This window comes from Drosophila suzukii, chromosome 3 (genome assembly GCF_043229965.1).
Source record: "Drosophila suzukii chromosome 3, CBGP_Dsuzu_IsoJpt1.0, whole genome shotgun sequence".
Lineage (NCBI taxonomy): Eukaryota > Metazoa > Arthropoda > Insecta > Diptera > Drosophilidae > Drosophila > Drosophila suzukii.
In genome coordinates this window covers 66,907,256-66,927,658 of record NC_092082.1, presented here as the reverse complement: position 1 = coordinate 66,927,658, position 20,403 = coordinate 66,907,256, and the positions used below count along the sequence as shown (strand labels likewise).

The following is a 20,403-nucleotide window of genomic DNA, read 5'->3' as shown; positions in this document are numbered from 1 at the left end:
GCTCGTTGAAATCTCAGAACAAAGTGGGCTTCATAAATAGTAGAAAAGTATCGAAGTCGATCATTGTTTGCAAAGCCAAGGTTAATCAGTTAATTGATTAAATGCTCAAAGAAAGTCCATGCCCATTCGAATGTTCAGGAATCCGAAAATAATACTATGTGTATCCAATTGATCGACTATTAATTAGCAAGTTATGGGTGTTCCGCACAAGAATAAACTTTAGCAGAAATCCAAACTGAGATGCGGGTAAGAATTTGGAGCTGTCAAATGGCATCATTACCGCACAATGTGGTCTTATTTGCATTTATATGAGTTTGATTTTTATAGAATATAAAATATGACAGCTGATCGGTTCAATAATTAATTTATGAGCTTCAGAATGGTTAAGTAAGTGACTTTTAATTTTAATGGCAGGCATTAATTAACGTATAAACAGACAATAAATTTAAATCTAATAGTTCTAATAGTTTTTATTAAATTCAATTTCCTTTTCATTCGATTTTAACCTCAGTATGAACAACTATAACCAACGATATAAGTTGCTTTCATAAAAATAATTGTCGGCCGTTTAACAACTTCAACGATAGTTGCATTCGCGGTTGATTGACCATAAAAATTCCGAATTCTCCTATACATTGTAAGCGTCCATTAAAAGTGCAAACTTCCTTTATTCAATTGCTCTGCCAATTAAACGTTCTGCATTATAAGTAACTCAGCGGAATGCTGAGCATAAAAAACGCCAGATTGGGGGACTTTTTACTGGACTGAAAAAAAGGATTCACACGGAAATTTGGGACACAGTTCTTAACTGGAATTTAATGGGGGTTTGACTCCAAAGATCTGTGATTCACTCCCGAAAGTGTTATGACATCGGTCTGCTGCTGATAAGGTGATCTGCAAGAGCGGCTAATTAACTGATTACTGACAGTTAATTGGATCCATTAAAGGTAGCCATTAAAGGTAGCCATAAAGAGGGTGTGTCCAAGCCGATAAAAACTAGCCCGCTGTTCTCCCATTTACATAATGGTCCGTTGGCTTCTGGTGGAGGCAAAGATTCATATCGGCGATCAATTCACACCCCAGTCACGTTTCCAGATCGCAACGTCAGCGACCGTGAGGAGGCATCTTTGGAACCGGCTAGTAGTCGGCCGATTCGAGCTGATTTTAGCTGATCCGAGCAGATCTCGCGCATCCGGACTTCCCCAAAAAGAAAGTGTGACGCATCCGCTTTGTCGGTTGGACGATTCTACGAACCGAATCGCTGGTCGGTAACAATCTTCTTATTTGTTTTTGTCGATTCGCGTGATTTGTGATTTTTAAGGCACACTTGTGACGCGATAATGCTGCCGCTATTGCACGGCAAAAAATCCCCGAAATCGAGTGTTTGTTTACATCGGAATAATAGCTTTTGATCTGCACATTGATATTCTAACCAAGAACATGGAAGTCAATACGTATTAAAGACTTCCTTTCGATAGAAAATAAAAGTTGTAATTAAAATAGACATTGATTGATGTTAATTTAAACTTGATAATCAGAATATATAATTAAAATAGATAAGGAAGTTGCTCAAACTTAATTTTTAGAAAATATTATATTTCTTAAGTGGCCCTTATGGGCTTATCACTATGTGATGTGATAATACTTAGACCTTACTTTTAGGACAGGATAGTTGGTTTGACGTTCCAGACTGATTTATTAAGCAAAACTTATTCAACCATAAACTAAACTAAAGCCTATAAACCTCGTTTCCTTTTTCAAAATTATTAAATGCAAATAATAAACAAGCTTGTCAATCTAAGATAGTACAAGTAAATTAAATATAGTATGCAATATAAAATTTTTGTTCTATACCCATTTGGATTTTTATTTGGTAAATAAATTAGATTGAGGTCTCTAGTTTCTTTCAGTGTGAATTTGCAGGAGGCAGTCGAACTCGTTTTCGCCGCGACAAGTATTTCCCTAAACAACTCGACGCGGGATAATTTACTGTTAAGAACAGCCGGCGGTTATGGCTTTCGAGTCGAATATATAACAAACAATTCGACGGCACTGATTGCTTTCGCGTTCGGCTGATCGACTCTTTTGATGTTGTTGTGATCTGGGACTGTGATTTGGCCTTTTTCGATTAGCTCCGCTTTGTTACGCATACGTCGTGTTGAACATGACAACATGACAATGACAGCGACGCTTTTTGTCGACATGCGTGCCGAAATCGAAATCAAAGCCAAGACCAACATCAAAACCCTAACAATATAACCATCTTAATCGCGGACGTGTCGAGTGCCCGGCGGATAATTACTTGCAAGAATCTGGTCCCTGCACTTACGGAAGTCCCAGGCACTTCCACCAGCCGGTCAGCTGGGCCAATTCTAATTGAATTACGCGGCCAATTAAACGATCATTAGAGCTGCAGTCCGAAGCCACTTGATCAGAAGGCTGGTCTATCTACGGACAGTGACATTAATGGATAGGCGTGGTGGCGGAGACGGGCCACTGGTCATGTTAGATGCAAATTTGCAAATGTCGCAACATGTTAATGAGGGGATTGTAAATAACGAATCTAATTTCTATATATAGTAGGTAAAACCACCTGAAAACTTGAGAGTCCAGCCATATTTCAAAGATAAGCGTGAACCAGTAAGCCTGCTGTCATTATTAATATTAAATGGGTTTTTTTTACGTTTCTTAAGTTGACCATGGCCCACCAAACACGTCCCTAACTTATCTCCTGGGTTTTAGCCTAACAAACTTTTCCTGAGAATCCGATTGTGGCAATAGCAACTCTGAAATTATCCATCACGCGGTAGCCACATGGAGATAGCATTTCCCCACTTCGTAAATTATTGCCTCATTGGGGGTTCTTAGGAATTTAAGGAATCTAAGTTAGTATACGGATAAGATTATTTAAGGAAAACAGTTAATATACAGCCATACTAAGTAAAGACAAGTCGAGGAACCTTACAGCTTCCGGAGTTCAGTTTGATCATTTCTACATTTCTCAAAAACATAAAGAAAGTGCTAATAGGGACGCATCATTGACATACGAAGGAAAGTAGAAAATTACGATTTTCTTTCTATAGAAACCCTGTGGATAGCAGAAGAAACAAGTTTTCTAGCAAAATGGAGCAGTTAATATAAATGAATACATTAGCAACGCTTGATTTTAATTAAAGTTTCAATGATTCGAATGTTTGAAAGCTAAAACGCCTTCCATGATTTTTGAATATTTTAAATTGTTGCTTCACACTTTAATCTGAAACAGTGTCTCCCAAAATGTATAATACTGCATTTGAAATACAAATTGGACATCGCACAATTATATCTTATCACGGACTGCATTTATCCCGACCTAAAAAGCTTTTAAGATTAACTTTTCGCAGTCAAATAAAGCGAATCATTAATGTTATAGCCTTCTAAAATTTTGTTATAATTGACCATGATCAAAACAATGTTTGAGGTGCGTTACTGAAGGGCTACTGTAGGCTCTTTGAGTATTGATATTAGTATCGATAAGATTGATGATGAGTTGAAAAAAAGTTATCGTGTTGATTCCGTAAACAACCATCTTTTTCGTAAGGCATAACTGTAGATTAGTACTTAGGGTTAACACCAAATCATCGTGAACCTTACAAGGGTAATGACTATTATAAAAGGTTAGCTGCAATCCAAAGGCCGATCATTCGATTGCAAGCTGGTCGTCGAAATGGCCAGAAGTCTATTACTCGTTCTTCTATTGGGCGTTGCCTTTGGCAAATCCGATGTTCCAAATATGGAACTTACGGACGCCGAAATCAAGGGTATGACGGATTATCATCGTCTAAGCAGACTGCGACATTGGCCAGAGGAGTTCTTCAGCTACTATCAGAACATAACGATTTCCGATCTGGTTCCAGACACCAGGCTGCCCACCGCGCAGGACTTACAGTGTTATGCGGAGTTTGCCCAGTTAAGGGTAGGATTATCTTCAGAAGTCTATGGGCCTTCAAAAGAATGTTTATTGAATGACAAGGGGATCCAAACCGGCGGGAATCCTAATGGGTCACCTCTAAGACTTGGATCATTATGAAGAGTGCGTGAGAATTGATCATGCCATCGGACCCAGTTTTAATACCCAGGGCAAGTACTGTCTTGCCCAGCTGCCTCTTTAAGAATTGCTGGGAACTTCTGGACTAATGAGTTTGATCGGTCTTCAGACAGCTGTTTGCTTTCCAGCTTCGTGTTCTGCCTCGAATATGGATACTCTGCTGCAAAGGGTACTTCAGCAACTCCATGGTGTCCAGTTGAACTCAAATTTGACTCTGGTCAAGGAGAGCATGTGCAAGACGGCAGACCGGGAATCCCTCGATGGGCTTACCATTTTCGCAATGTAAGAGTTAAAAATTATGAAGTTATGAATCATGTGTTAACCACTGTTTTAACTTGTAGAGTACTATTGTCCATATTCGGAGCTGCAGTCGCCATCTCTACTCTTTATGATTACTTCCTATGCGAGGATCAAAGTAAGTATTTTTTTTTAAGAAGATAAATTATATGCTTAGCTTGTAACGAATCTGCCTCCCATTCTTAAGGTTTCCTCAGCCCGTGCCAATTCTTTTGCACATATCCACCAAACCCAATCCAAATGTGATTGAGTGCATGGAATTCGCTGCAAGTCTTTGATCTGGGTGGTCTACGGTCATGATTATATAGTCACTTTCACGTCCCCCAACATAAACTCTGTTGATATTTATTCGGTAAGAGATATTACTAATTTATATGTTGAAATACATATATTTTATATTGAATCTTAAAAACAGTGGGTTAAGACGCCATTCATGGAGTTCATTAATGAAGAAGTTTTTGCAGTGGATACATTCTTCTTCCTGAATTATCTCGTTGCGCGCCATGGAAAAGTAGGTCTTCAAAATGCTATTTGTTTCCGAATGTGCCGTTGACGTATCTCCATCGATGTCTTCGCATCACCCCCATGCTGGCAGTGGCCATCCTCGTCCATCTAAAGTTGCTGCTCCTCGTGGGCGACGGTCCATTGTATGGCCAGTGGAACTTTGACAACTACGACAACTGCAAGGAAAACTGGGTTCTGGACCCTGCTCTATGTTCAGAACTATGCCACTGACAGCGAGGTACTTATAAATGAGTTAAATACATTACATTAAATACATTATTTAATTACCCTTTCGACCCTCTAAAGTGCCTCATTCAAGCCTGGTACCTGGCCATCGATATGCAGCTCTGTATCCTGGCCCCAATTTACCTTATCGCTGTTTTTAGGTGGGGCAAAAAATGAGCTGCATCCGTTCTGCTTCTTTTACTTATTCTAGCCGGCTTCCTTATTGGTTATGTAGCCATTAACGAGTACTCACTGTAAGTATAATTTTTTTCATGTAGTCGATGAGTATTATTTACAATACATCTTTACAGAATAACACTTAGCGCAGCAACTTCCCAAGAAGTTTCCCATCACACCCACAATCGGGCTTCTGGCTGGTTGGTGGGCTTCCTTTTTGGCTACTTCCTGCACTCGATCCGTGGAAGGACCTTTAAGTTAAGTCGTCCTGCAGTCTGGACGAGATGGATTACCACTCTGGCCCTCTTCTTCACCGTCATCCTCGCCATGTACCCTTATGGCATCGGCAAGAGCAAATCTCTATCTGCAGTTGCCGAGGCCTTTTATATATCCCTGTCTCGGATCGCCTGGCCTTTGGGTCTGAGTTGGGTGGTTTTTGCCTGTATGCAGGGATACGGGGGACTGGTCAACTCCTTTTTGGCCTCTCCATTATGGCAACCACTCTCAAAGTTGTCGTTTAACGTCTACATTTGGCATTTCTTCATACAGAACCTTAATGCGGTACGTACTCGTGTGAACACCAACTTTTCCGATTACGATGTGGTGAGAGCTTAGCAACTTACTCTTAAAATTGATCTTTACTATCTTTAATTTTTATGATAATATTATTACATGCTGCGTTTCTGGCAGGATTTTGGGTTTTCTGTGCTGCTCGCCTATGTAATGTACGTCCTAATCGAAGCTCCTTGTGGCGTTTTGGAGACATTATTACTTCCCAACCGAAGACCTGCTTCCAAACCCACTGATGAACCTCTTCTAGAGGTAGCCCCGGAAGCCTTGGAAACACCTGAAGAGGTTGAAAAGCAAACAGGGTCTTTTAATCCCAAAAAAATAGAAAGGCAAATAAGTTATATGGTCATGCCTGACCTTTCTTTGGGAAACACGTGCCCCTAATATAGCTCTACTTATTACATAAGATGTGTTAAATGTGAATTATGTGATCAATTACAATACCATTAAAGATGCAGACTGATTTAGCTGACCATATATTAATGGTGACAAGTGGCAGCGACTCCAGCTGATCACTTTTCAAGTCGATCAAGTTCCACGCAAAACCAGCCTCATGTAAATGAACTAATTGCAAAGATCAGATTATTAAGATATACGTGCTATCAGCTTTCCGGAATGATCGCCTCTACTTAATCAGAAAGTCATAAATAGCACCTAGAAACCCACTCGACCAGCCACAAGCGTGTTCTATTTACCAGACATGGACAGATAAGAAAGTGAGTTGCAATATATTAATACCAGGTAATGGTTGGTTTTTGGACCGTAGGAATTGTTTTCAAGTGGGCAAGGTCGAGGAACCCCTGTACACTTCTTATCCCTGTTTGGTATTCCTCTTCGCACACCACCGATACGCGAAGTACACATTATGACCTTAAATTCCGCGAATTACTTTGGAGTTATTATTAGTTTATTATTTATATTAACTTAAAGTGTTTTTAACTACTTTAGCACCGGAATTGTTCTGCTTCGATAAGATAATCACACTCGACCCCCGTAATATGCAAAAACAAAAGTTTCTTAAATGATTTTAATCAAAATAATAAATTTTTTTGATTGTATTTAAAGGTATTTCCGAAGATTGCGGAGTCACGTTGACATAGGAAGGGGGCTAATCGAAAGTCACCATATATTACTAATCCTTATCTCAGACAAACACTAGACATTGCTTATAAAAAGGGTCGCTCCAGTCCGGATGCCAAATATTCGGCGGTCGAACGTCTACAGAGATGGTGAAATTAACACTAGTACTGCTTCTTTTTGGCCTGGCCATAGCCAGTGCCCTCGATCTGGGTCCAGCCCAAGGCTTGGAACTGGATGCAGAGGATTATCAGAAATTAAACAAACTGAGGCATTTGTCAGAAGAGTTTTTTACCCATTACCGGAATGTAACAATAGAGGACTTGGTCCCCGAAGGACGACTTCCCACCGTTTCGGATCTCCTGTGCTATGCGGAATTCGCTCAGCTCACCGCAGGATTGGCCACTGGCAGCCTTTGGTCCTACAGAAGTAAGTGATAGGTGAAGTGAAGTTGTGAGTGGAGATTTAAAAGATCTCTTTGCACAGTGATTGACTCCTGGGGTTCCATTCCGGCTGGAATCCTGAAGGGTCACTTCAAGGACCTGGGTCACTACGACGAGTGCGTTGCTATCGAACAAACCGTCGCATCGGGCTCCACTGTGGTTGGAAAATACTGCCTGGCCAGTCTGCCTCTGACGGATTTGATTGGGGGTGGTGTTGGGGGTGGCTTCTCAAATCTATTGAATATCCAGTCGGCCGTTTGCTTCCCCGCCTCCTGTTCGGCCACCAATATGGACACACTCCTGAAACGAGTCGTGAAACAACTGATCGGATTGGAACTGACATCGAGTATGGTCAGCGAAAGCACCTGCAAAACTGCTGAGCGTGAGGAATACGATGCCGTGACCATTTTCGCCATGTAAGTTATAAATTTATATTTTTTAAGATTTTACTTTATTTAAGTGTTTCATTTACAGCGTCTTTTTTTCTGTGTTTGGCGGATTGGTGGTTCTGGCCACACTCTACGACTATTTCTTGTGTGAGGATCAAAGTAAGCATATTGATTTTTCCACATAGAAAAACACCTCTCTATATTTTTATTATATTTGTAGAAAAACTTCCTGCTATCGTGAAGGCTTTCTCCGCTCGTGCCAATTCCCGATTTATATTCACTGTCAGTACCAAGTCCAATCCCAATGTGGTTGAGTGTCTTCACGGACTGCGTGGAATGTCCCTGATTTGGGTGTGTTATGGTCACGACTATCTTATTGGTATCACCTCCCCCAACATCAACCTGTACGATGTGTATACTGTGAGTAGGAATATAACCTTTAAAGGAAATTACCTAAACTAATTTGTATGTCACCAGTGGGCCAAGACACCTTATATGGAAATTATCCAAGAAGGCGTGTTTGCAGTGGATACCTTCTTCTTTATAAGCGGACTTCTCGTTGCCATGGTCGCTCTGCGTGCGATGGAAAAGTGAGTAATCTATTTAACCTAGCCCCGACCTTCCCATATCTACTATAATCATTTAAGGTCCAAGGGAAAGCTGAATATTCCACTAATGTACCTCCATCGCTATCTGCGCCTCACACCCGTCGTGGCAGCTTCTATCTTGCTCTACTGGAAGATACTGCCCCTTTTGGGCGACGGCCCGCTCTTCGGCAACTGGAACTTTGATAACTACGCTACCTGCGACGAAAACTGGTATTGGACCCTGCTTTACATTCAGAACTACGCCACCCATCAGCAGTGCCTGGTACACACATGGTACCTAGCCATCGATATGCAGTTGTATATCCTCGGTCCTTTCCTGCTGCTCATCGTCTACAAGTGGGGTAAGAAAGGTGCTGCGGTTGTCCTGCTAATTACTCTGGGATTCGTCGCCTACTTGTTCAGCGTTATGGTGATTAACGACTATTCTCTGTAAGTTTTGCTTTCAACCCTATGCTTAGGAGTCTTACTAATGTCTTTTACTAAAAACAGATTAAATGGCACGGGGGGTGGACCTAACGAATACACCGAAGATCTGTCCCACTACACCCATAACAGAACCTCTGGATGGCTAGTTGGCTTCCTGTTCGGCTTCTTCCTGCACTCGATCCGTGGAAAGGACATCAAGCTGAGTCGTCCGGCTGTCTGGCTGGGATGGATCACCAGCTTGGCCCTGCTGTTTACCTGCATCTTTGCCATGTATCCCTATGGCACGTTCAAGTCTAAGACCATTCCCATCCTTAACGAGGCCTTCTACGTGTCGCTCTCTCGTGTTGCCTGGCCCCTTGGCTTAAGTTGGGTGGTCTTCGCCTGCATGAAGGGATACGGTGGACTGGCCAATTCTTTCCTTAGCTCGCCACTTTGGCAGCCCCTGTCAAAGCTCTCCTTCTGCACCTACATGGGACATCTGATGATCCAGAACCTCAATGGTGGGCGCACGCGAGTCAACACCTATTTCTCGAACTACGACATTGTAAGTATCCCGGGATTATTGTTCAAGGTTCCGAAATAACGATCTACTCTCACCCACAGATGCTGCGTTTCTGGCAGGACTTCGGTTTTTCAGTGCTGCTCGCCTATGTTATGTACATTTTGATCGAAGCTCCCTGCGGTGGAGTGGAGAGTCTCCTCCTGCCGAACCGAAGACCAGCTCCCCAGCCCAAGGTGCTGCCTGCTGAGACCTCGCCAGAGGCAAACCCATCACCTGTTGATGTAGAGAAACGGGCTGCAGATCCAATTGCTCCTTTGAACGAAGGCGCTTCGGCATCGGCTCCTCCTCTGGAAATCAAGACTGAGCTCCAGACTAACTAAAACTACTAGTTTTAATAAGAAACCAAATCTTTATAGAAATAAATATAGAATACTATTTATATTTACATGTCGTATCCGAAATAAATCGATCAAAAATTAAATATGGATTTCATTAACTAACATTGAAACCACCTTGGATGGGGGATTGGTCGGAAACATATGCGCATATCGTGCTTATGCGTGATGTAAGTTTATAGACAGATACACTATGTTCCTGTTCAGCTCAAATATGCCTGGCATTACTAAAGATCATTAAATATCTGATAGATTATATCTTAATTTGGTCGCCAGGAAATTGATATTAGTAGTTTCCAGAACAATACAAAAAAGGAACATCGAAAGCGGCACAGTTTCCTATAAATCACGCATTATGAGCATGTGGACTCCTTGGCACTTGAGCAGAACTTGACTCACAGAAAACTCAGCACGTTTGAGTGGGTTTTCACTAAACTTGAAGTTGATTGCCTTTTATAATAATAAACTGCTTGTTATAGAATCGAGAACCAAAAACAACACCGTTTACTATAAATTAATATGATCAAAGAGTTTTCTTAGGTTAAACGGTATTGATTATCAACAGTCGTATTTTAGATAGACTCAAACGTTATAAAAGCCTCTTGAAATTTAAGAATTAACTGGCTGCTGATTGATATCTCTGCGTCTGGGGCTTGGGAAATTCAAAAACCAATAATATTTTGATTGCTCATTTGGTTTATTATTGCCGTGATAAGCGCCTGTCGCTCTTTTCACCAATTAATGTTGAGTTGGTTGACAGAAGCAACAAGGAAATCCCATTTATTGTTTTCTGGAAACGAGAGACCTTTCGATTAGATAGTATTTCGACGAAATCCAAAGGTTTATAATCCATAGTGCATAGTGACTGTACACTCTAATCAGATTTAAAAACACTTGCACTTGTCATCGTTTTAATAATAAAATTGCAGTATTTATGAATCTTTTCTTACAAAATGTTTACATTGTAAGGCTATGGGTCGGTTTCTCGAGTCCCTGCCAAAGTCCCTGATAGCTATCTGTCAGAAAAACTAAAATACCAGATAAAGTGGCCGTAAAAGCAAATCGACGCCTATAACTTATCTGAACGAGTAACAATTACAGAGTGTTGTTAATCAAAATTTTAAGCTGTTAAGCGAAAACACAGGGCTTGCTTTGATTGTTGCATCAACTTTTTAGGTTTTTTTTGTTATCCAGATTATATAATTTTATCTTAGTAGGCTTTGTAAAAAAAGCTATTATTTTCTCGAGTCGAAAAAGACTTAACAGGGAGTCTGAGTCCCTGTCAAAATTAGCTCTCATTGTTAGCGGCACTCGAGAAACTGTCCTTAAGTACTATTAGTTTTACAGGTGTATTACAAATATGCGTTCTAAATTAGCATATTTTAATTAACGCAACTAATTTTCTTAGCATGGATCACCGATCAAGTTTACCTATCTGTTAAAAGAGCAATACTGTATGGTTCCCTGATCCTAAGGTTCTAAAAGAAATACAATTTCACAACTTCTTAGCAAGGGTGAGTCCAAAGACCAGTCGCTTGTTAGTACAAATTCCAGACTTCCAAAAAGATTAAGAGTTTACTGATTACATTTTCAAAGGGATTAATTATTTACCAATTCCCTAACTCACTTGTAAATTTAGTACGAATGAGTAAAACTTGAGTGTATCGTTGAAATTGATAAGAACAAGTGATTTATTATTGGCAAATTGCAGCCATTAGTTAAGTGCTTAAAGCCACTTACTATTTGAAATTTTATTGTCAAAGCATTAGTGGCAACCTGACATTTTTATACCTTTCAAAAGGGTTTATCACTGTGGACGGCAGTACACATAGTGGCGAAGCAATAGTCTTAGATGTAGTTCAAATATTTTTGATCAGTACATTTTACTCATTACCATATAGAAGATATCGCTTACACATTTTAGAATTTGTATATAAAGGAATGATTAGGATAGAAAAATTAACAGATCATTTGGTTATTTCTTGTGAAAAATTAATACTTCTTAGGATTTATTCGGGTATGAAGTATGCTTGAATTCAAAATTCACACAGAAAATTCAACTACAAACTCAAAACAATAATATAAAATGCATAAAAACAAATAAGTAAGTATTCCATTGAAAAATGAGTCTCTTCGTACTTCAAGTGCTTGACTGAGTGTTTCTGAAGGGGTTTTCTATGTAAAAGAAATAAAATTATTAGATGTTAATAAAAGTACCTATAGTTATTTTAAAACTCTTTCTTATTTAAAATTATCTAATTATTTCAAATAAAAGTGAATATTTTAACCACAAAAACAATAAAATTAAAATGTTTGGTACAAAATATTACTATATTCAAATGTTACATACAAAAAAGTTTAATTTTTACCTTGAACTGTAAATTAAACCATACATAAAGTTAGTAACGATAATATAATTTTTTTCTGAATCATATTCGAAAATCGTTAAATAATGGTTTAAATTAGTTAATCCAACTATTTTTTCCGTGTGTACTGGCACCACCCTGTATTGACCGTGATTGCAAGCCAGCTTTTACGCGCACTTCATTCAGATTGCGTCATAGAGATTCCCCCGCTTTTCTACGCAATCTAAACAAAGTCCGATTTCCAGACGCTTTGCTGCTCCATTCACTAAAGCCCCGTCGTATGCTTTTCGCGCCAAATTGACAAATTGGCGGAGGGAAAGCCGAGTGGAAAAGCTCTCGGCTAGCTTGAATACGAAACTTTGCCGATTCCCCCAGAGAGCTTTTGGCCGGTTGTTTTGGCCATGCCGGCAAACACGGCGTATGAAAATTGTTTGCTAGAAAACCGCGCTGTTAGTCTTTTGGAAAACCTGCCGTCGAGCGGTTGGCTGGATCAGTTGGCCTTGTCGCGGCGAAAGAAGAAAGTTGGTTCTGGAACCGAACAGTTTTGGGAAATAGAGTTCTCGAGTGACAGGTGCATCGCGGTACTTGCCTCAGTTCCAGTTTCGTCTTCTCTATATGTGACTACTCCCGCTACCCAACCGATCCGCCTGCACTTTGCCGCCGTCATTAATGTCAACACCGATGTCAGCTGGCTGCGGTTGTCGGCGGCGGCGTGTTAATGCTTTTAATTACATGCAAAACATAAAAAAGTATTTCGTTAAGTGTTGCCGTGAAGTTTGACATCGGAAATTAATGCACCTGCCACCGCAGCACACGCATTTTGCGGGGGTCGACGGCACAGTTCCACATTCCCGATCCGTATTCCCCACCGATCTTGAGTTTTCCGCCGGCTTTTCTCAGGTAAGTGGTTCCCCGGCGACCGCGTAGTTTTCCACTTGCGGTGTGTCAACAAAGTGAAGGTGTCTATGATAGTGCCATTGAATGGAACTCATATGCTCTTGATAATGTGAAAAGTAAATTGGGCTGAATACAATGTTAATAGAGGTTATAAAGGGTTATCTGCTTCGAATTCTTATGGTGAAGGTCTTTAAAATAGGGCTCTTCAATTGTTTGCCTGTACAAACTACATTCTTTTGTATTTATTTTTGCTAACCTACCATTTTATATTATTTATATAGTGTAGTATGGTAAACAGTATTCTTAAATCCCTCCTCTGCGATAATATGCCGCATTATATTTTCGATCGAATAAATGAAACCAAACGACTTGCCGGCATTTGCATACGCGTTTCAATGATTCTGTTTATCTCAACAGCCCCGACTATCCATTGAACCGCTTCTCAAGCATCGTTATTAATAATGTTTATTTTGCTGATAATATTGATTTCAAAATATAAACATTGACAAATTAATGCCACTGCTAAGCGTACGCAACCGTCAAGTCATGATCGTCATCATCGTGTTTATGGATAGCTATAAGTTCGAGATGATCAAGATCGTGATTATTTCGAGTATATGCTTGAAAACCGCACTCGAAAAGTGTGGCGAAGTGAGCTTCTTGAATTTCTCACCCCGAACTCCCTTCGCAGGGACCTTGAATTGAGCCCCACTCAAAATTCCGCGCATTGTCGCCGAACTTTTCAACTCATTTTGGCGGCTCACGTTCCCATACTCAAGGAACCGTCCCGAAATAACCGAATAAGTTGTATAAATATGGGTTTTTATTTGCTTAAGAACACATTTCCAACACCCCATCGCACATGGCCCATCGCCCACCCATCGTCGGCTCATTAAATAAATGCAACATCTGTTGGCGCTCTTTGGGGCCTTTTGTTTACCATTCGTATTGCCGCGCAAATTTAATGCCAAACATATTTAATACGCACAGAGGTTGATTTAGCCCGGCTCAGTTCGGCTTGTTTATAAATTTGGGCAGTCAAAACGTCATATGTGGGAGGGGGTCTATTACCATACCTCCTCCGACTAAGTTCATCCCATTATATCGCTCAGACCAACGAACTGGGGGCAAATCGGATAAGAGAGCGCGAGCGACATAAGAAATATGAAAATTTATTGCGTATACGCCAGAGAGGCCGGCGTTTCGTTTTGAGAATTTTCCGCCTGCATCACAAGATGATTGGGCTTTGCTATTTCGGTCATCTAAAAGGCCCAGTTCCAAATCAAATGTCTTTATTTATGCGAATTGTGAATTGTGATTTATGCGCTCGTCTTTCATGTTGCCATTTTCTATCTGGCGGTCTCGTTTTTTACGCCGTGCTCTGCCTAATTACGCACTGCTGGAAAATGGGAAAAGCGAGCGAAACCAGAGAAAAACAAAAAGAAAGGAAAAGTATGCGGTCAAACACGTCGGAGCTGTCCACCGAAAACGACTGAAGATGAGGGGAAAATTAAGTCAGTCGCTCGTCCATTTGATTTGCCAGACGCGTGTGTGTGGCGCCTTTCGATTTCTTGACTTTAGTTTGGGCCTTGCTTTTTGGGGCAATGACAATCGCGATCGCGTTTGCAATCGCGGGGACGCCGTCTGAATAAGAATTGCCCCCCGTTTTCGTCGCTCACTGACTCACAGACATAATAAACAGCAGCCCCGCCATTCCATTCCATTTCCATCGTGAATTTCTTTTCAAAATTTAACTCAACTGTCACCCGCAATGCAAATAAAAGGTGGGCCTTCTAAAAGGGGGTGATATGGATGTTTTCGATGGGTTGGGCGCTGGGAATTGGGCTTTATTTTCGGTGCAATGTTTGCTTAGCCCCAATCGAAACTATTGATGATTGTCGATATAGTTTTAATGGGCCTCATATTTATTTTGTTAAAATTCTTACTCTTACTTTGTGCGTGTGCTAATTCTTTTTTATGGCCAAATTTTCGATTGAACTTTGGCGAGTGGGTTTCTTTATGTTTGGAAAAATAAACAAGGGGCAAGGCGAAAATGAGCTCAGCGATTAAGTTTAACGATTATGAATTGTTGAAGGGGCACGTGCAGGGTTGGGGTTTCAGTAGGGGATGTTCTAATGCGTGTTTAATTTACTGTCAACGCAGTTACTATTACAGCACGGAAAAAAGTTGAACAAGTTACAGTGGTTTCTTCACGAAACTAAAGTAAAACCATTTTTTAGGTAAGAACTCATAATGTTGAGTTTGCTTTAAAGTTCTAGCTTGTGAATTGGATACAAACCGATAATGGCAAACAAATATGTTCAGTACAGACTTTAATACTTGATCTCGATTTTAAGGTAACTGATGAAAATTAAAAATTGTTTACAAATGCCGCTGCGGCAAAAAATACTATTTATACAAAACGATTACACTGATTCTTTTGTTTAAAAAAATAGTTAAAGTGTCAGCATTTGTAAGCTATAAATAAATAAATAAATATTATTAAAAAATTGAATTATCTTTAAAAGTTGTTATCCACATTGAATCAAAAAACCAAAAAGTCTAAAACTATTGAATCTTGAAAGCCAAACCCCTTAATATAACTTTTTTGTGGCGTTATTTGATAAATGTACCTTAAATAGTGTAACCACTATAAATTAAGATACCATATATGTTACTTTACTTACTATTTTAACAGAATTCAAATTTTCAATGGAAAGACATTTATGTAACACATTTTATATAAAAATAATTAGTTGTAAAAGGGTGTTATTTTTCCAGAATACATTTATTAAAACTGATATGAATTAATTTAATTTCAATTAAATAGTTTTCCTTCAAGCTAAAAATCTACTTATTCATATTTGCAATGGAATTTCCGACTGCTATTAACAAAAGTCAATGGTTTATAAGTAATGAACGCTGTCATAAACTATATTTCATTATCAAATATTTTTTCTTCTCTGTGATTACGTGTGAGTCCTGCAACTGGCAAAGAGGAAACGACGGCTGTTAATTATCCGTCTTGTTGTCACAGATTTGGGCCTAATTCGATTAATCCGTAACACTTCCCCTGCGTCTCCCAAGTCAAATGTAATTACCAACACCCCGAAAACAAAGCCGGGGTCACAATAACAAATTATTGTATAATCATTATCGACAAGAAAAACTCCGCCAGAGGAAGGCGCTTTCCCTTTCTCCAGCACATTTCCCCACTCCATTTCCTCTGGCTGTTTATTTTTGAGCCCCTTGACTGCTGACTAAGAGCCGTGGCTATCACTTTTGGCCTTCTGGCCGGGAATGGTTCTGGAAGTCTGAGTAATTCATTAGACGTATATTGTGCCGGGGCATTTGCATAATTATGCAATCAGTTTTGGCACACTTACACATTAGGCGCAGACTGCTGATAAACAAGGCGGTCCTGGGCCGCAAAAGATACACTACTTCCACCTCGCAGACAGGGACTAGACCCAATTTGATTAGCACGCGCATAAGACATGAAGGCCACCACCTCCGCCGGAGTTCCCCCTCCGAATTCCCACTCAAAGCCCCATTCCGTAGTGCTCCGTACGTGGGCGCTTAATCATTGCCTTGTGCTCGTGGGGGACTCTTGTTTTCCTGCTTAGGAGCTTAATTAGAAGCCAAATGTTTGCCACTCGGCAAGGTCGTTTGCCTACCGCTTTTTTATCCAGCACCACGGCATATGGATGTCCCGCTTTTCCGGCTGGCGTTTATGACAGGTCTTATTGGCCATTTGTATGCCCGGGAGTCATGACTGCGAGATCAGCCAACAAATGGGTTATTAAGTCTGTGCGCCCTCCAGATAAATGATACCGGAAGGCGTTGAATGGGAAAAGTTTTTCATGGAGGGATATGATATAGAGGCGACACCCTCGTCAACCCGTTCCACGACCTTTGCCCCCTGGGAAACGTTGGCAATCAAGAAGTGATAGGAACGCCTCATTTGTCGTGCAAAGTGCGGCCATATGGCCACTTGGAAAATATGCCCCACCACTCCCTCATTAAGTTCTATTTATATTCAGCCGCGCTTAACTAAACAATTAGCACCGCCTTCACTCAGGAAGTCACAGTCACTCCTTGGGCCTAATGGCAAATGTTGCCAGTCAATTGGCCAATTAAACGCAATTGTTTTGGTTGTACAGCACAGGTACTCATTCATACACATACACCTTTCATACGTCCGAAATCAATTTGTTTAATTCAAGTATACGCATATTTATAGCCATTTTATTCATGCCCGTTGATTTGGGCAATTAAACCAAAGAGGCTTCTGCGTGTGCGTCTATCAAAAATCAATCGATGCCAGCTAAAAGCTGGGAAATAACAGCAGAGCTGGTGAAAATCCAAAGGCAAGCCTCTTTAAATAAACTGCCTGACCATTTTTCACGCCATTCCCAAACCTATAAATTTATGCATGCCTATTTTCCACGAACCGTTTAGATTATAGCCCGCTCTGTCGGAGGCTCCAAGATGTCCCAGTTTTAGACCCCTTCTATCCTAATCTCAATCCCTGACAAATGAGCCACACGCCGAGTAACAACTTTCTTCGTCATTACTCTCAAATTGTTTCTGGGCGCATCAAAATTGAAAAACTGTGAGCACCCACGCAATCCTCCAAAAGGGGGAACCCCAAGTTCCATCCCCAAAAGCGTCGGCCACTTGTTCCGCACTTTGGTGCCATTTCCGGATTCAGTCTTCATCTTGAGCTCGGATCAGCTTCCAGTTCCCAGTTCCCAGCTCCCAGTTCCCCTTCACATTTTATTTTTGACACACGCTCAGCTGGTCTTGTTGTTCTGGTTTATATTTTTGGCTCTTTTCGGGCAGTTTCATTTGCAATTCTAATTGCCAGCAGAGTTCCCTTAATTGAAACCGGTCCAAAAAATATTCGTGACTCCCCCAATTCGGGCCTTAATATTAGGAAGTAAAGGTGGCTTTTGTCATGGAAAATTATTCCAATATTCCTGCTATAAATACGAAAATGACATATATCGATGGTCTAGCCCTTTATTATTTTCTTTCCCCTATTGATCAGGATTTATTTCATTGTTGCTGTTCAATCAGCAGTCCATAATAATTTTGTAAATGACTTTTATCGCCCTGATCAATCTGATTAACGTGTTTTTCCTGTTCCCTCATTGATAAATAAAAGGGGAAGTGAATAACCCCCATATGGTTATTTGTTTCTCTGCTCCTCGCTGCGAGTCGAATGTTTTGATGCACTCTTTCCTGGACAACCGCGGATTTATTTGAGCCGAACTGGGGTCCCAACCCATTAGGGATCGGAATATTTCATCAGCCATAATCGTTATGCTTAGGCTGTAAAAGCGGGGTAACAAACTGGTTCCCGCTGAGAGCATGAATTTATCGTCCACCGGATTCCGATTCTAAATTTAGTGGCCTGGCCAGCTGGTTTGGGCCTTCTCGGGTGATTCTGACCGCCCCGGAATTTCATCATGCAATCTGCAGTGAAGACGACACTCTGAATAGATCCAGACGACTGACAGGGCGTTTAATTTACTGATAAATATTTTTATTCCACAATAAATACATTTTTCATTACGCACTTGGCCAACTCGTGGCCGGCAAAGTCATAAAAACATGGCTGTGCTCCGTCCATTTCCATTTCCATTTGTGTCCTGCGGTCATTATAATGTTGTGTTTGCATATTAAGCCACCGGATGGCGAGGTCGCTGAACTCGTAAAATATTTGGCCGGGCCAAGAGTGAAAGTCAGTCAGAAAGTTAGATATGCAGGCAGCTCATAAAAGATGCAGCCAATAAAAGGCGACAACTGCCAAGTTGGCACTTGTCTGCGGACTTATCGCCCATCGCTGGCTGAGCTTAATGCAGTTTTAAATCCCCTCATTAGAAGCTGACAGGTCGCACACAAGTGGGTGCCCCATTCGTCACTCTTCGAGGTCTTCTGTTCCGACTCCTAGTAAATTATCCTTCGAGCTGACGTCAGCAGCAGTGCCACGCCCCCTGGCCAACGGGGGGCGTCAGTGTCACGATGACAAATTAAGTGAAACAGCAAAGGAGTGCAGCCCCGGGAATGTCAAAGGCGGACTGGGAAACGCCCAAGTTTGTTTAACAGCCACTTGACGGCAGGATGCGAGTTAGGGCCACGTTAACGATGCGGGGCCACGCTCCGCTCAATAACTCTCGGGCGGAAGTGCGGCCAGCGCCATTTTCCAATATGCGCACCGGAAATGACAGGGGACCAGCGGAAGCGGCAGCGAAGTCAAACGAAGGACGAAGGACACCGAGTGCAGCTCATTCCTGCCCAAGGATGAAAAATCCCACATATGTGGCATTCTTATTGCATTCTTGCCCTCGAACGGGCGAATGGGTATCGAATCGGGAGCTATTCCCATTTGGCGCTGCGAAATGCGATAACCTTCAAGGTCAGCCCAATGTTAAATACGCATTAGTGGCCCATATTCAAATGCCACATGATACGCTTAGCACACAGAGATACAAAAACACAAGCACACAGCGAGCATAGCGCGAATCGAAGCAATTAAAGTGTCTTTAGCGGTATGTTGTAGTTTCCCAAGGGTATAGCGGGGCGTATTGGATCAATTGTAGATTTCAATTTAAGAAGATAAACATTTATTTTGATAACAGACAGCTCTGGCAATCGTTCATAAACACTGTACAGCCAAATCAAAAGGTTTTATTCATTTTAAAGGGTATTATTTATTTTTTATCCCCAATATTCGGCTTGAAGGACCAACTTTAAAATTTAAAATAAATAATTACATTTATTATGGCTTTTTTGAAAATTAATTATTATATTATATATTATATTATTATATTACGTAAACATAAGTAATATTTGGCATATCCCGAGGTATTTCAAAGTTCAGCTCACAGTCCCTCCATTCTTCTGCTCTATTTACAATATACATGAAATCGTAAAACAATAGCTAGTGCTATCTGTGCTATATGACCCACCGACTGTCCGCCCATCGGTCTGCGCAGAATGTGTGCTGTATGAATTCCCATAGCGAGCAAATAGACAAACAAGACCGTCGAGGGTCTGGCCAATACGGGGAGTGTTTGGAGAACAGCTGCAGAGTTTCCCGGCCCGCGGCGATGTCGATGTCGATGGCGATGCCAAAGTCCGTGGCGTCGCATCTTTCTCCGCTCCGTTCGGCGTCCGGCGATAAAACGCCTTGCCGGGCCAATGGCTTATCAATGGTGAATTCTTACAGCAACAAGCGCCGAGGAGGAATATAGAATTACGCTCATCAGGAAGGAAGGAGAGGGTGCCAGGCAGTGCCGGGCTGACAGGGCGGGTGAGCAACTCGAATGAGTTCAAAACAGCGGGCACATTCTCCCGCCCGATAAAGAATTCTAGCTTTAGAAAAACGTTAGTTAAACGACCAACCCATACGCAATTGTGTATGTTTATACT

General features: G+C 41.1%; 2 protein-coding genes and 1 long non-coding RNA gene across 5 annotated transcripts in view; all 3 read left to right on the top strand.

Annotated features, from left to right (window-relative positions):
• Positions 1-3,879: 3,879 nt before the first annotated feature.
• Positions 3,880-20,403, top strand: part of LOC108014419 (uncharacterized) — a 90,178-nt gene continuing 73,654 nt past the window's right edge. For all 3 annotated transcript variants that reach the window (XR_010654458.2, XR_011604432.1, XR_011604431.1), the window contains exon 1: positions 3,880-3,889. This is a non-coding gene — a long non-coding RNA (uncharacterized lncRNA). The remainder of the gene's footprint in view (positions 3,890-20,403) is intronic.
• Positions 4,154-6,452, top strand: LOC108014415 (nose resistant to fluoxetine protein 6). The gene is given in 10 exon segments (XM_070996872.1): positions 4,154-4,369; positions 4,429-4,507; positions 4,554-4,591; positions 4,593-4,636; positions 4,639-4,736; positions 4,800-4,914; positions 4,917-5,080; positions 5,082-5,126; positions 5,195-5,367; positions 5,425-6,452. Coding segments are annotated over 10 exon segments (1,770 nt in total). The 5' UTR covers positions 4,154-4,175; the 3' UTR covers positions 6,245-6,452.
• Positions 7,049-9,786, top strand: LOC108014425 (nose resistant to fluoxetine protein 6). Its single transcript, XM_017080538.4, has 8 exons — positions 7,049-7,366; positions 7,424-7,796; positions 7,855-7,928; positions 7,990-8,189; positions 8,247-8,359; positions 8,417-8,806; positions 8,867-9,347; positions 9,407-9,786. The coding sequence occupies exons 1-8, from the start codon at positions 7,087-7,089 to the stop codon at positions 9,683-9,685; spliced, it is 2,190 nt and encodes a 729-aa protein (XP_016936027.4). The 5' UTR covers positions 7,049-7,086; the 3' UTR covers positions 9,686-9,786.

What these genes read in the sequence shown, in the direction of transcription:
- LOC108014425 (XM_017080538.4), top strand. Translation starts at nt 7,087, where the DNA reads ATGGTGAAATTAACACTAGTACTGCTTCTTTTTGGCCTGGCCATAGCC. An exon ending in GCCGTGACCATTTTCGCCAT is followed by an intron (nt 7,797 to 7,854) that starts GTAAGTTATAAA and finishes TTTCATTTACAG; the next exon opens with CGTCTTTTTTTCTGTGTTTG. An exon ending in GTGATTAACGACTATTCTCT is followed by an intron (nt 8,807 to 8,866) that starts GTAAGTTTTGCT and finishes TACTAAAAACAG; the next exon opens with ATTAAATGGCACGGGGGGTG.